Genomic DNA, 15,821 nt, shown 5'->3' on the forward strand with positions numbered 1-15,821 from the left:
TTACGTTGCTGCTGACACACTCCTCAGATTGTGTTGGACATGACACAAATGACCCATTTCCCGGTGCTTTGATGTACTTATGGGGAATAAAATTTATCTTTTAATTTGTAAGTACTAAAGGGGTGTAGATATAGATTCTGAATGCACATTTTAATTCACCAGGCTCTCACACAATTATCCTTTTTCAGGTATCCATGACAGTGATCTAATTCGCATAAGGGAACATGACGATGACATCATGTCCCCATCAAAGATACTCGTATCACAATGGCTGAGAATTTAAGGAATAATGTAAGTGACCAGACCAGTCAGGCTTTTGGATTTCCTGCCTCACTAAAGGCCACCAATAGAAAAGGGACATTCAGGTTTATTTTGTTGCTCTTCTGCAGGACTTACTGGTCACAGAGTGCCAGGGTGAGAGGCTGTGGTCCAACATTAGCCACTGCTTTTGTGTTACAGCCTTTGATCGTTTAATGGTTTAATTTAATATACAGTATAGAACCTGAAATTCTTAGTCTTCACAGACATCCACGGAACATAAATTGTTAGAACCCCAAAGGCCCCCCCCCCCCCCGTGCACACGCAGCAGCAAAAGCATCAACTCTCCCCCACTTGCTTTAGCAAAAAGCATCCAGGCCTCCCCCCACCCACCATGCAAGCAATAGTAAAACACGCAGAGACCATGATCTGGAGTCAATCAAAAACTACTGCCCGTCCCAGCACTTCAACAACACAGGCACATGTTCCCTGTCACCCACAAGGGAGGGAAAGATATTGCTCCTGCAACAGTGGGAGGGGAGAGCAACAGCTCACCGTCTCGATATTACAATCTGTCGCGTCGCTTGTCCGAGTTCCCCGACCTGAGCACCAACCACTTCTCACTCACCACACCTCCGCCGTTGCACGTTTGCTGTGCCCTTCTGGCCACTTCAGACCCTTTGCCTCAAATCTGGGCCTGGATATGATGGGTTGCCTCTTTCTGTGGCAAACCTTTGACTTCATGACATCCTTGCCCACCTTGCACCAGAGGCTCAGTTTTGGGTTGAGTACCTGAAGTAACTCGGCTGTCTCCACTCCCAGACCTGTGATGTCTGCTATCCGCTGGTTAACCCGGTGCACGACAGGATCTACGTCATCGTCCAACCAGGCACTGGATGGGAAGTGACAGACAAAACAAAACTGAACAAGGCACACAGACAAACTGTAGCTGTTTCCATTTTGGAATCTGTGTCTGGTCAAAAGGGGAATGAATAAGCTCTATCCTACGGTTATAGAATGGACCATGCTGTTAAAGCAACAGTGCATAACCACCAGCTAGCAAATGGCGATACAATACACTGTAGATGGTGGAATCTGGATCAATGCACAAAATGCTGGAGGAGCTCAGAGGGTCAGGCAGCATCCATGGAGGGAAACAAGACTTTCAAATCCAGATGAAGGGTCTCAACCCAAAACATCGACTATCCATTTCTCTCCATAGACGCTGTCTAGCCAACAGAGTTCCTCCAGCATTTTACATTAAGTAGCTGGCTTCTAGAATCCAGACCAATGTTGGACCAAACAAATTGAAGGTAACCTTACATCACTCCCATCCTCAATGTTAGGCTTGACTTTACACCATGGATTCAGACTCAGAAAATGGTGCAGGAGCTCCCTGACTGAATCATTGGTTTTTACTGGAAGAGGAATACAAAAGGACACAAATGAGAAGTTGCAAAGAGACTTGAAAACATGACCCAATAGACCAGAGTGAGAGGCGGTAAGGTGGACAGTACGACCAAGTGACAGTAGCATTCTAACCAGTGAAATAAACTCTACATTTTTAATCTTAATTTATTTGGTCCAACATTGCACTTCTCTAGTTTCACTGTCAGAAAGACAGAACGGCACTGCATGTTAGCAAAGAGAAAGCATGTCAAAGAAGTTCCTGGGAACTGAGAGCTCTGTTTTTGTAGCAAGCATAAGATGATCAATAATTAAAAATGCCAAATATATAGTTTCTATTAGTACCCAACAGCATCACAGCTACTCAACAACCACACCGAGATCTCATGATTGACAGGAGAAAAAGTAATGAAAAATATTTTAGAAAATTACCAATTTTATTTCCATTGATTTCATGATATAAAACAAGATGGCAATTTTCAAACCACAAACAAGAAAAAGTCTGCAGATGCTGGAAATCCGAGCAACACACACAAAATGCTGGAGGTACTCAGCAGGCCAGGCAGCATCTATGGAAAAAAGTACAGTCGATGCTTCGGGCCGAGACCCTTTGGCAATGGGCGGGCAAGAAGGTGAGAGGGAAAAGGGGATAGGAAATGGAGGGCAGTACCAAAAGTTTGAGAAATCGATGTTGATGTCATTAGGTTGGAGGCTACCCAAATGGAATATAAGCTGTTGTTCCTCCAACCTGAGTGTGGCCTTATCCCGACAGTGGAGGAGGCCATGGATGGACATAATAGAATGGGACTGGGAAATGGAATTACCTTGGTTGGCCACCGGGAGGTCCCGCTTGTTCGGGCGGCAGAGCGTACCCATTTGTTCTGGTGCTCCCCCCCTTTTTCTTTCACCAATCAACTTCCTAGTTCTTTGCTTCATCCCTGCCTGTCCAAGTTTCACCTATCATCTGGTGTTTCTCTCCCCTAACCCCACCTTTCTAATCTACTCGGCTTTTTTTCCCCCAGTCCTGCCGAAGGGTTGCAGCCCGAAATGCCGACTGTACTTTTTTCCATAGATGCTGATTGGCCTGCTGAGTTCCTCCAGCATTTTGTGTGTGATGCCAATTTTCAACATCACTTATTTTAAAAAAAGCCAAGGCGATGATCCCTTAGAAGGGCAACATGAACGTGATATGACAGAAACCAGCATTTATTTCGGAGAAGTGGATGTGCAGAGAGACTACACGATTCCACTGTTACATTGAAGCAAGCAAATGCCAGAAGCTGGCTGAAGTCCTTAGAAAATATGGTTTCTCAGACTTTCGGTGAGCAAGTGCAGTTCCAATACCACCTTTCAGGGGTAGGTCATTATATTAGTGGCTGAACAGAGGATGGTATACGGAGACCAACATAATCAAGCGAGACCGAGCTGCATGAACATACAGTGGGGCTGCTTCAGCAGCTGTTCAAATGGACAACCCACCCCACCATCTCCAGAGAGTCATTTGCCATGCTCTGCGTACTCTTGGGGGCAGTAGTCCAGAAAGGAGGATCAGTTCCGGGCTGCATTCAGAGGGTTGCAGGGATCAGAACACAGAGCAAGTACAGCATAAAAACAGTCCCTTTGGCCCACTGCATTGAGCATAACGTCAGTCTACTAATCCCACCTGCCTGCACGCTCACATGTCCGTCTGAATGTCTCTTCAACCACTGCTCTGGTAAGTGCTGCTCCTACTTCTCCTCGCAGTGTATATCAGACACCAAAAGTTCAAAACTTTTCCCAGAAATCTTGTTTACTCATTCCCTCTACTCAACTTAAACCTATGCTCTTGGCAATTTGTCATTTTTCTGCATGGCACCATTCTCAATTCCAAAAAGATGTCCCCCGTCCAATTCTTCTAAGTCTATTGAGTACAGACCCACAGCCATCAAACACTCTTCATATGTTAACCCTTTCAATTGTGGAATAATTCTTGTAATCCGCCTTTGGACCCTGTCTGATGCCAGCACATCCTTTCTTAGATACGGGGGCCAAAACTGCTCAGAGTGTTCCAGACGAGGCCTAACAAATGCCTTATGAAGTCTCAGTATTAAAAACAAAGTTTTATACAACTTCAACTTGTCGATATTCCATTCCATTCCTGGCAATGTCCCGTTGAACCTCTGGACTCTCTCCAACGCCTCTCACATTCTTCTTGTAATGCAGTAACCCAAAGGGCACACGATGTTCAAACTTTTATGTGGCTACATTAGTTCATTCATTATGTGCTGTGTCGTCTGACATGGACGATCATGGTCTTTCCATTACATGGTTGTTTTCGGCAAACTTATCTGCAGAAGTCACTTGCCATTAATTTATTCTGGGCAGCATCTTTATAAGACACACCAGTAAGACACATCCTTTACAATGTCAAGCTGCCCCAATATAAGTTAGAAGGAAATATTTTTTCCTTGAAATAGCCACTATTGTGTTGTAGGAAATATGGCAGCTAATTTACACAAAGAATGCTCTCACTAAAATCACTGTGAACTAAACAGAAAAACACAATTTTAGTTGAATTTCATTGAGAGATTTTTTTTCCAAAACAGGCTTATATATATCAACTTTTGAACGCAGGGAGGACTTTATTCTGAAAGACGGCACCCAAAATAATGCAGTGCACCTTCAACATTGTATTGTTAAACCAATCTAAGTTTTCCTTATTAAGTTTCAGGATTAGGTTTTTGAACCCAGAATTCCTTAACTTGGTTAAAAGAATACAACTGAGCCACATTCTATCAAAGAGAGACAAAGAAATGAATCTACAGAGAGCGAATAAACGGCTGAGTAGTCAGACGCTGAATGTACTGTCAGTCAGTACCTTCCCAGGTGTTTCATGATGTCCAAATTCAGCTTGCTGAGTAAATTCAGAAATGTATGCTGAGGATCATAAACCACAAGAGATGTTGAAGGGTCTCGGCCTGAAAATATCGATTCTTTATTCCTCTCCATAGATGCTGCCTGACCTGATGAGTTCCTGCAGCATTCTGGGTGTGTTGGTCTGGAACTTCAGCATCTGCTGCAGAATCTCTTGTGTTTATCAATATCCTGCGAATCATTTATCCACTAGGTCAATACTTTATACTTTACTTTATTGTCACCAAACAATTGATACTAGAGTATAGAGTCATCACAGTGATATTTGATTCTGCGCTTCATGCTCTCTAAAATATAAATCCAAGTAAATATAATTAAAAATATATAAATCATAATTAGAAAATAGAAAAGGGAAAGTAAGGTAGTGCAAGTCATGTCCGGATATTTGGAAGGTACGGCCCAGATCCGGGTCAGGATCTGTTCAGCAGTCTTATCACAGTTGGAAAGAAACTGTTCCCAAATCTGGCCGTACAAATCTTCAAGCTCCTGAACCTTCTCCCGGAGGGAAAAGGGACAAAAAGTGTGTTGGCTGGGTGGGTCGTGTCCTTGATTATCCTGGCAGCACTGCTCCGACAGCGTGCGGTGTAAAGTGAGTCCAATGATGTTAGATTGGTTTGTCTGATGTGCTGGGCTATGTTCACGATCTTCTGCAGCTTCTTCCAGTCTTGGACAGGACAACTTCCATACCAGGTTGTGATGCACCCTAGAAGAATGCTTTCTACGGTGCATCTATAAAAATTAGTGAGGGTTTTAGGGGACAGGCCAAATTTCTTCAGCTTTCTCAGGAAGCAAAGGCGCTGGTGGGCCTTCTTGGCAGTGGACTCTGCTTGGTTAGACCAAGTCTGGTCATTTGTGATATTCACCCCGAGGAACTTAAAGCATTTGACCTGTTCTACCTGCGCAACACCGATGTAGATGGGGTCATGCGGTCCGCTACTCCTTCTGAAGTCAACAACCAACTCCTTTGTCTTGCTGATGTTGAGGGATAGATTATTGTCTTTGCACCATGCCACCAGGTTCTTAATTTCCTCTCTGTACTCAGACTCATCATTACCCAAGATACAGCCTACAATTGTGGTGTCATCAGCAAACATATATATTGAGTTCGATGGAAACTTGGCTACATAATCATGGGTGTACAGTAAGTACAGCAGGGGGCTGAGTACACAGCCTTGTGGGGCACCGGTGCTCAGATTGATTATCGAGGAGAGCTTGTCCCCTACTTTTAGAGCCTGGGTCCTGTCTGTGAGGAAGTTGAAGATCCAGCTGCAGATCTGAGTGCTAAGACCCAGGTTCCGGAGCTTCGGAATCAGTTTATTTGGAATGATGGTATTAAAGGCAGAGCTGTAGTCAATGAAAAGGAGCCTTACATATGCATCTTTATTCTCCAGGTGTTCTAAGGAGGAATGTAGTGCCAGAGAGATGGCATCTGCTGTTGACCTGTTGCTCCGGTAGGCGAATTGCAAAGTGTCGAGGTTGACCAGTAGGTTACGGTTGATGTGTGCCATAACCAATCACTTGAAGCACTTCACAGCAATTGATGTCCGAGCCACAGGTCGATAGTCATTCAGGCATGTCACCTTGCTTTTCTTCGGCACCGTGATTATCATTGCCTTCTTAAAACACGAGGGGATCTTAGACTGAAGCAGGGAGCAGTTGAAGATGTCAGCAAACACTCCAGCTAGCTCGCTTGCACAGGCCTGGAGAACTCATCCCGGGACGCCATCTGGGCCCGTCACCTTCCTTGGATTTATCTTCAGGAAGGCTCTTCTAACGTCTTCCTTGGTGACGATGAATCTCGATGCCACCAGGTCCGGTTCATCCAGAGGGGGTGGGACGCTCCACTTCTGTTCGAATCTTGCGTGGAATACGTTAAGTTTGCCAGGAAGAGAAGTGCTACAGTTATTGATATTCCCAGCCTTTTCTTTGCACCCAGTGATCTCACTTAGACCCATCTACTGGCATCCCCTTTGTTAGCCTGGGCTTCCAACTTGGCTCGATATTGCCTCTTGGCGCCCTTAATGGCTTTCCGGAGTTCACGTCTGGATTCCGTGCAGCGACTGGTATCCCCGGACCTAAAAGCCACAGCTCTAGCCTTCAAAAGGGATTAGACCTCATAATTCATCCAAGGTTTCCGGTTAGGGAATACCTGGATCGTCTTGCAAGACACACAGTCCTCTGTGCATTTCCAGATAAAGTCCGTGACAGCTGAGCCATACTCAGAGGTTAACTGGTGAGTCCTTGAATACTAACCAGTCCACCGATTCAAAGCAGTCACGGAGGACCTCATCCGTTTCCTCTGTCCAACGCGACACCACTTTTGACACCATGACCTCCCGCTTCAGTTTCTATTTGTAAGCCAGGAGGCGGAGTACGGCCTGATGGTCCGATTTTCCGAAGTGAGGTCATTGGACGGAACAGTAGGCATCCTTGCCTGATGTGTAGCAGTGGTCAAGTATATTTGGGCCTCTAGTAGAGCAGGAGACATGTTGGTATAACTTTGGCAGTGCTTTTCTGAAGTTGGCCTTGTTAAAGTCCCCGGCTGTAATGAGCAAAGCCTCCGGATACCTGATCTCAAGTTCACTGATGTTGGCATACAGTGTATTCACAGCACACTCCACGTCCGCCTGGGGGGGTATGTAGACCGCTGTCAGTATGACCGAGGTGAATTCCCATGGCAGATAATAGGGACGACACTTCACCGACAGATGGTTCAGGTCCGGACCGCAGGAGCTTGTCAGTGCCACTGTGTCTGAGCACCACACAGTGTTGATCAGTAGGTAGACTCCACCTCCCTCCGTCTTGCCCAAAGACGCCGTGTGGTCCATCCAATGGATCAAAAATCCCTCTGGTTGGATGGCACAGTAGGGGGTGGCAGGGGAGAGCCAGGTCTCTGTGAAACAGAATACACAGCAGTTCTGCAACTCCCTGCTGTAGGTGAGTCTCCCTTTAAGATCATCCACCTTGTTCTCTATGTCTTGCACATTAGCTAGTAGGATGGTGGGCAGAGGGATCCTAAAGCCCCTCCGCCTCAATCTGACCAGCAGCCCAGTTCTTTTCCCACGCTTCCTCAGTAAATAGTGCATCTTTCCAGGTTTCCATTGATGCAGTGTGTTGTTGGCAGCTCTTTGATGTTGGGTGGATGCATCCCACAGGGATTGATCGGCGGGTTGCGTCGTCGGACACTCCGGGTCGGGCCGAGTGATGGGGGAGGCTCTGCTGCCACATCCAACTGCTGGGGGCCCAGGCTATCGATCGGGTCGGACCCTGAAGCCGACACTTAATCCCGGAGGGCCGGGCTGCCGGCTGAAACAGGTCCGTGAACAGAGTTACGGTTGTGGAGGCCTCCACTCCAGCTAAGCCCTGGGCTCAATTTCCGAGGTTGGCGGCGGAGGCCTCACTTCCAGGCAGCTGTGGATGGCCACCAACGAGGCTCTACGGTGGTCGCTCCGGGGAAGCGTTTGGGGTACCTTGAGGTCTCCGATGTCACTTCTGTGTGGTTGTCTGCTTCGGAGAGGTGCTGGTCGGAATGGGCTGCACCTCCAGGTGCTCCGACATGGTAGCAGGCCGCGAGTCTCCGGGAACTGGTGGACCTCAGACCAGGCCTCGATGATCGGGTCCAGGTGCAGTCCGGAGTTGAAGCAATTCTGGCACATTGGTGATCTCCAGCTGGGTCAGTAGCTTCGCCAGGGTGTTGTTGATCTTGCTAGATGTAGCAAATTGGAGGTTTAGAAGGGTTTCTCGGGTATAGGATAGTGCAGAGGGCAGTTTGCTCGGGAGAGCACGCGCAGAGTCGCCAGATACTGGCGCCATCTTAATAATGGATGGAGTTTATGGGCAGGTCAGAGGCTTAATGTTCTGTCACATGATACTACAAGACCTTTTTATAATCAACAAAGCACAAGTTACCAGTGTGATGGTACAGATGACTTCTCAGTAACCTGGATGAGTTCAGGCCCAATAACATCTAAGCATCTTAACAGGATCCAGAACTAAGTAACCCACTTAATCAGCGTCCCATCCACTACCCTAAACATTCATTCCCTCCATCATCTCAGAGTGTACAGCAGGACATATTCCAATAACATCACCGAATCACAGTGGCCCATATGATTAAGGTCAAGGACAGCAGATGCAGGTGATTGCCAACATCAGCAAGTTCTCCTCATCTCGCACAGCTCACTGAACTTGAAAATTCACAGTTGCTGGGTCTACATCTCAGAACTCCTGACCAAACAGTATCTTGGAAGCATACTGACCAGAAGGAACAGAACAAGTCAAACTGGCTCATTGTGAACTTGTCAGGCACGTTTAGGGATACCAATAAATGACTGCCTCGCATCAGCAAGAAATGAAGAGCCAAAGGAGGCCCAGAGTAGCTGGAGTACAAGCTCATCTGAGCTGATATACAAGACATTCCACGAACAGTAAGTCCCCAGCATCATACCTTGCACCTGTTAATTTAAGCCAAACAGCCAGGATATGAATGTCTGTGCACAGTACCACTCAGTAGCAGGAAGACGTTGTGCTACTTTTACTGTACAAGAGAAAATCCTCGCAACTGAACAGCTATAGGTTGCCATCTGCTGTTGATCTTGACAACTGACAGCTCATGGCTGCCAGTTTTCCTCAGCGTAAATCAAACCCCACTCTGGTGCATTACGTATCATGGTACAAAATCTATTTAAATTCTGTAACTAACTGAATGCTAAAGCATGGAAGTTAATTATAACATTTACCACACTAGGGAAAAGTACCTTAGAGTCAGCGGTTGTGATCATGAGGCCTTACATACTTGTACAAATACTTCTGAAACATTTATCTAACTGAAGGGTTCCCAACCTTTTTTATGCCAAGGACCAATACCATTAAGAAAGGGGTTCATGGACCCCAGACTGGGAACCCCTGATCTAAAGTTTATTGATAGAAATGATCCCCTCCTATCAGATTCCTTCTTCTTCAGCCCTTTACTATTTCCACGTACACCTTTCAGTTTCTTACTTCATCACATCCACTTGGTTTCCTCCCCCTTTCTTTCCAGACCTGATGAGGGATCTCGCACTGAAACGTCAACTGCATGGATGCTGCCTGACCTCTGGTGGTACTCTGGTTTTCTAGCATCTGCAGAAACTCTTGTGCATCCATGCGGTTTTCCTATAACCACACAGAATCTCCCCTTCAAAGCGGCTATTTATAACATTCCAGCTGGGCAAAGTGTAGGTGGCTAGTCAACTCCACTGTGAATCAGATTGGGTGAGTGAGCTGTTGGAAGTGAACAAGATTTGAGATTTGTCTGTTTTTTGTTGCAGTTTTCTGGTAGACTTCACCTGCTTTTATTGGGAGAAGTTGCTGTAGATTTTGATCATTCTACTCTTTTGAACTGAGTAAAATAAATTTTGTTCTGTATAGAGTGTTTGCTGTACTCCCAGATATCATGGCAGTGCTGGCAGTTAATAATCAGGTCATCAAAGTGCTTCAGTTTCCTCCCACAGTCCGAAGATATACCAGTTGGTAGGTTAATTGTTCATTATAATTGTCCCATGATTAGGCTACAGTTAAATCAGATTTCTTGCGGATGGCATGGCTTGAAATGCCTGAAAGGCCTATTCAATGCTGTTTCTCAATCAATCAATAAATCATAGAAAGAAACAGCACTGAGCCTACAACTATTAATTATCCATATACCTTTTTCTGTGGAATGTCTTGTGTTTATGATTTTCTGCTCTATTGCAAAGTCTCTTTGAGACTTCCCTACCCTGAAGTAGTTTAAATCTTCTCTTCAATGGGTGTTCGGCGAGGCCACCTCTCACTTTTCCCCCTTTGCGATCTCTGCTGTTCTCAAACTCTTCAACTACATGCTCACCCAGACTGACTGGTACAATGACTTGTCCTTCCAGGAAACGAGCCTTGCCTGATCTGCTGAGTTCCTCCAGCAGTCTAGTGTGTTTCTCCATATAGACTAATCCCCTTTCATCTTCCTCATGTTCCCAACCACTCTTACCAGATTCTACCCACACAAGGGACAACTTGCAGTGGCTGATTAACCTACCAACTGGCACATCTTTATGATGTAGGAAAAGATACCCGAGCACAAAGAGGAAACCCAAGCAGTCACAGAGAGAATGTGTAAAGTCCACATAGACGGTATTTAAAACCAGGATTTAACACAGATCTCTGACAGCGTGATATAGTAGCTCCACCAGCAGCATTACTCTTACACTCTAAATACTCTGAAGTACTTCTCTAATTCATTCTTGAAACAATTACTGAATATGCTTCCATCCCACATTCAGACTGCATTCCCTTCCCCTCCCCTCTTCTATTCCCCACTCTGGCCTCTTATCTGTTCCCATCAGCCCATCATCTCTTACTGGGGCACCTCTTCCTTCCATTTCTCCTATGGTCCACACTCTTCTCCTATCAGATGTCTTCCTCTCCAGCCTTTTATCTTTCTCACCCACCTGGCTTCACCTATCACCTTCTAGCTATCACCCTTCCCCTCACCCCCATCTTTTTATTCTGATGTCTACCCCATCCTTTCCAGTGCTTTCAGCCCAAAACATTGACTTTATTCATTTCCATTGATGCACCCTGACCTGCTGAGTTCATCCAGCATTTTGCATTTGTTGCTTTGGATTTCCAGCCTCTACAGACTTCCTGGTGTCCAGGAAAACCTATTTGTCTTACAAAAACCAAATAAAAACATCTTCCATTTAGCTTTTACATTTAATTATTGCACTTTAGTTAGTAATGTATGGCTTAAAATAATTAAATCTGGTTAACCTGTAGGCAGGATGCCTGCAGAGCAGTTAACAGTGCCAGTGATCACTGATCAGGGTTCGATTCTCACCTCTGTTTGTAAGGAGTTTGTATGTTCTGCCCCGTGACCACTTTAGTTTCCTCTGGGTGCTCTGGTTTCAATCCATATTCTAAAGATGTATGGTTAGGGTTAGGGAGTTGTGGGCATACTTGGTTGGTACCAGAAGGAACCAAGTCACAAACAATGGCTCAAATGCGGCATTTCACTGTATGTTTTGATGTACATATAACAAATAAAGCTAATCTTTAAAAAATATTTCAATCTGACATCTTAAAGCTTATATATTTCAATTAATTTGCTACCTATTGTGCCTATTTACTCCCAGATTGTGACATGCCTCAACTTCTACTGAGTCCTCCCTTTCAGAACCTGGATGTGGCATTTATATATTGCCACTGAACTCATTCCCTGTTCTTAGGCAACACACACAAAATGCTGGAGGAACTCAGCAGGTCAGGCAGTATCTGCGGAAAAGAGTCAATGTTCTGGGCTGGGACCCTACATCAAGACTGAGAAGGAAGTGGAGAGGTCAAAATAAGAAGGCGGGGGGAGGGTGGGGAGGAAGAAGTACAAGGAAATAATTCATAGTTTGTTCAACCTTGTTTTTTGAGTTGGACAACAACAACTCAACCTGGATTTTGATGTTTTCTCTTTATAGCACCAAAACTTTTCTCTTAGAATCACCCAGTGGTAATTCTGCTATGCTCTATGGGAACCAATGAATTGCTAATTTCAATTCATTTTGAAGAAGTGTTCATTAAATGAATTATTGATGGATTACGGTTACTATTCTGTCCACTTATTGAGTATGCCCACAAGAAAATAAAGCTCAGGGTTACATAGAAACATAGAAAACTTACAGCACAATATAGGCCCTTTAGCCCACAAAGCTGTGATGAACATGTCCCTACCTTAGAAATTACTAGGTTTACCCATAGCCCTCTATTTTTCAAAGCATGTACCTATCCAAAAGTTTCTTAAAAGACCCTATCATATCTGTCTCTACCATATATGGTAACACATATGTACGAGGGATGATTGATAAGTTCGTGGCCTAAGGTAGAAGGAGTCAATTTTAGAAAACCTAGCACATTTTTGAACATAGTCCCCTCCTACATGTACACACTTAGTTCAGCGGTCGTGGAGCATACGGATCACTTGTAGAAGTGGTCCACAGCAGGGGTGATTCATCAGTTTGTGGCCTAAGGTAGAAGGAGATGAGTTATACAGTTCTCGTTACATGCACGTGCAGTTCAGCTCTTTGAGTGATGATGCAAAAAGTTTGAAGTTAATAATTCACCTCCTCTTTCCTTAGGCCACAAACTTATCAATCACCCAAGCTGTGGACCACTTTCTGGAGGTCCAAGACGCCGACTTCTACAAAGAAGGAATCTGTATGCTCCACAACCGCTGGACTAAATGTTTAAATGTAGGAAAAATAAATGTGCTAGATTTTCTAAAATTGACTCCTTCGACCTTAGGCCACAAACTTATCAATCACTCCTCGTACTTTGATAATAAGATTTACTTTGAATTTTGAGTGCAGTTACTTGAGAAAGAGGAAGGTGAAAATAAGTTTGAGAAAGATAAAACATGAGGAAATCTGCAGATGCTGGAAATTCAAACAACAACACACACAAAATGCTGTGACGAAGGGCGAAGAGTCAGGACGAAGGGTCTCGGCCCAAAACATCGACAGTGCTTCTCCTTATAGATGCTGCCTGGCCTGCTGTGTTCCACCAGCATTTTGTGTGTGTTGTTGAGAAAGATAAAACTTGATGGTAAAGTGTTGAAGACTCAGTTTCTGCTAGACTTCAAAAGATGCACTGAGGTACAACAGGTTTTACAAGGCATGTCCTGAATATATTTGCATGTGTGCATTGGGCCGGTGTGTAGAAGAAAATAAAGAAGATCTGGTTGCTACTGAAACAATGCGAGGTTGAGATAGGTAAGTAGACATAAGAGATACAGATGCTGGAATCAGGAGGGAAAAAATATCTGCTGCAGAAACTCAGTGGGTCAATCCAGAGTTCTTCCGGCAGTTCATTTGCTGAAACAGAAAAAGCATTTGCAAGAAGCGTCAATGCTAGCAGTAAGCCTTCCACCTTGACACCTTCACATGCAGTTACTAAAATATTGCATGCCATTTTTTTTACTCCCACTGCAGAGATAGCTTTAAGGGTAAAATGTGCTTTGCCTTCCAGAGACTCCTGGCTTCTTGTTCAAAGCTTACCTTTTTGAAACTCTGTAATGGGCTACAGTTAGAACACCCGTTTTAGGGTCACGCACTGTTGCTCGGGCCAGCTGTGTTAAAAAAAGTAAAATGCAATAAATCACAGGACACGCACAAAAACAACAAGCAAAGCCTCCATGGTAAGTTTTTGATTGGCCTTCAGATTTCACAGCAGGTAGTTAAAAGAGGCTATGGAGCCAATCAAAAAAAAACATGGCTGCTTTGGTTGTCATGGCAATCACTCTTACCTCTTACTGATTCTATAGTTCGCTGTCTCTAGGATCCCTGTGACAGAGTTCCTAACTGTGGCTCTGGCCAACTGTGAGATTGAAAGATCAGAAGGTAAGTTGGCTCTCTGCACACACAAACAATAGATTTGCAATTAAATACATATGGACCAATAAAAGGCAAAGCTCCAACCTACTGACCAGGGTTCGATATTGACTACCAATTAAATGACCAAATGTGTTGTTTATCCCTATCCCATTTCCCAGTAGATGGCTATGGGTTCTGGCACTGCCTCAGCTTCAATTTTACAGTGAGATTAAGGAACAGGACACAACGGTCCAAGTCATCTTGACAACTTGGCTCATATAGTGTTGACAAAGACTAAACAAGAGGAGTGGCAGAGAACAAAGACTGAATATTCAACTGGAGTGGAATTATAATACATCTTTAGTCACTGTTTGTTCCAGCATAGTGTTCCATTTTATTAATGCATCAATAACACATCCATTAAAAGTGAAGAACACTTACTTAACCCTGACAGGCTCACAAGTGTCAGTCTCTATACTGAGCCTCTTTATGGGCAGACCCTGATTAAATTCACCTTTTCTCAACAGATGAATAATCTATTGAATGCTTACCAGCATTTACTGATTTTGTTTCAGATTTCCAGCAGGTGTATGAGATGATGAGAGGCATTGATCGTTTGAATAGCCGGAGGCTTTTATTCACAGGGTTGAAATGGCTAAAATGAGGGGGCATAGTTTTAAGGTGCCTGGAAATGGGTACGGGGGATGTCAGAGGTAAGTCTAAGAGAGTGGAGGATGTGTGGAATGCACTGCCAGCGAAGGTGGTAGAGGCAGATACAACAGGGTACTTTAAGAGACTCTTAGATAGGTACATGGAGCTTAGAAAAATATAAGGTGATGCAGTAGTGAAATTCTAGGCAGTTTCTAGAGTAGGTTACATGGTCGGCACAACATTGTGGGCTGAAGGGCCTGTAATGTACTGTAGATTTCTATGTTTCCATGTTTCATCTGAATGTTATTTTCACTTTTTTAAAAACTTTTCCTTTTCAAATCTGCCACTTATCTTCCATTCAATCAAAGCTCAACACAACTGACCTATTACACTGTTGACTCTGAATACTCCTAATGTAAACATGGGGTGGCACAATAGCATAGTGGCTAGCATAATACAATTACAGCACCAGTGACCCGAATTCAATTTCTGCCACTCACTAAGGAATTTGTACACTTTCTCTGTGACTGCATGCTTTTTCAGTTTCCTCCCACATTCCATATGAGTTGGCTGGCTAAATGGTCACGTGGGTGTAATTGGGCAGTGTGGGCTCATTGGGCCTTTTGCTGTGCAGTATCTTGAAACAAAGACAAAAAAAAATAAACTACCAGTTTCAAAAAGGGACTTTGGCAGTCAGAGAAGCACCTTTATACAGTGTCCTAAGGCAAGGTAAATTAGATAGGGTGGAAAACTACTTTTAAGTAGCATCTCAGAAGTAGTTAACTGATAAGAAAGGCTTGGGGAAGCATTTCAAAGCTTATTATTGAAGCCACTGGTAATAAAGCATTTTTTAAAAATTCTAGATTTTAAGTCCTTACATTTATTTACTAGGGAACTGCTGGGGAACTAAAACACTGAGATTAGAATGCATGGATCATAATTTTATAGTTACAATAATCCTGATACAAACATCACCTCATTGCTCAACAAATAATTCAATTCACTTGCTGATCCAATTAAGTTATTCAGAACTCTGTTAAACGATGTGGTTTTTGAGGTGGCAAGTTTCAATGACCTTAGATAGTAAAGTCAAGGACCATGGGGAGAATGCAGAGAGTATAATGGAGCCTAGAATGATTTGATTTTATAAATATTAAACAAACATGCAATAGTTAATATTGCAGGAATAGGTTACTTTCAGGAAAGCAAATGTTGAATTGAAGA

General features: G+C 44.0%; 1 protein-coding gene across 10 annotated transcripts in view; it reads right to left on the reverse strand.

Moving 5' to 3' along the window:
* The window catches only part of LOC140739238 (prolyl 4-hydroxylase subunit alpha-2-like), a 146,976-nt gene that overhangs the window by 39,363 nt on the left and 91,792 nt on the right, over positions 1–15,821 (reverse strand). For 8 of the 10 annotated variants that reach the window (XM_073067348.1, XM_073067346.1, XM_073067349.1 and 5 more), the window contains 2 exons: positions 13,632–13,702; positions 1,051–1,150 (listed from right to left, as the gene is read on the reverse strand). In XM_073067348.1, the coding sequence (XP_072923449.1) occupies positions 1,051–1,150; positions 13,632–13,702 (171 nt within the window). Of the gene's footprint in view, positions 1–1,050; positions 1,151–13,631; positions 13,703–13,879; positions 13,951–15,821 lie in introns of all 10 variants that reach the window. The other 2 variants (XM_073067340.1, XM_073067342.1) reach the window with 1 other exon arrangement.

This window comes from Hemitrygon akajei, chromosome 15 (assembly GCF_048418815.1).
Source record: "Hemitrygon akajei chromosome 15, sHemAka1.3, whole genome shotgun sequence".
Lineage (NCBI taxonomy): Eukaryota > Metazoa > Chordata > Chondrichthyes > Myliobatiformes > Dasyatidae > Hemitrygon > Hemitrygon akajei.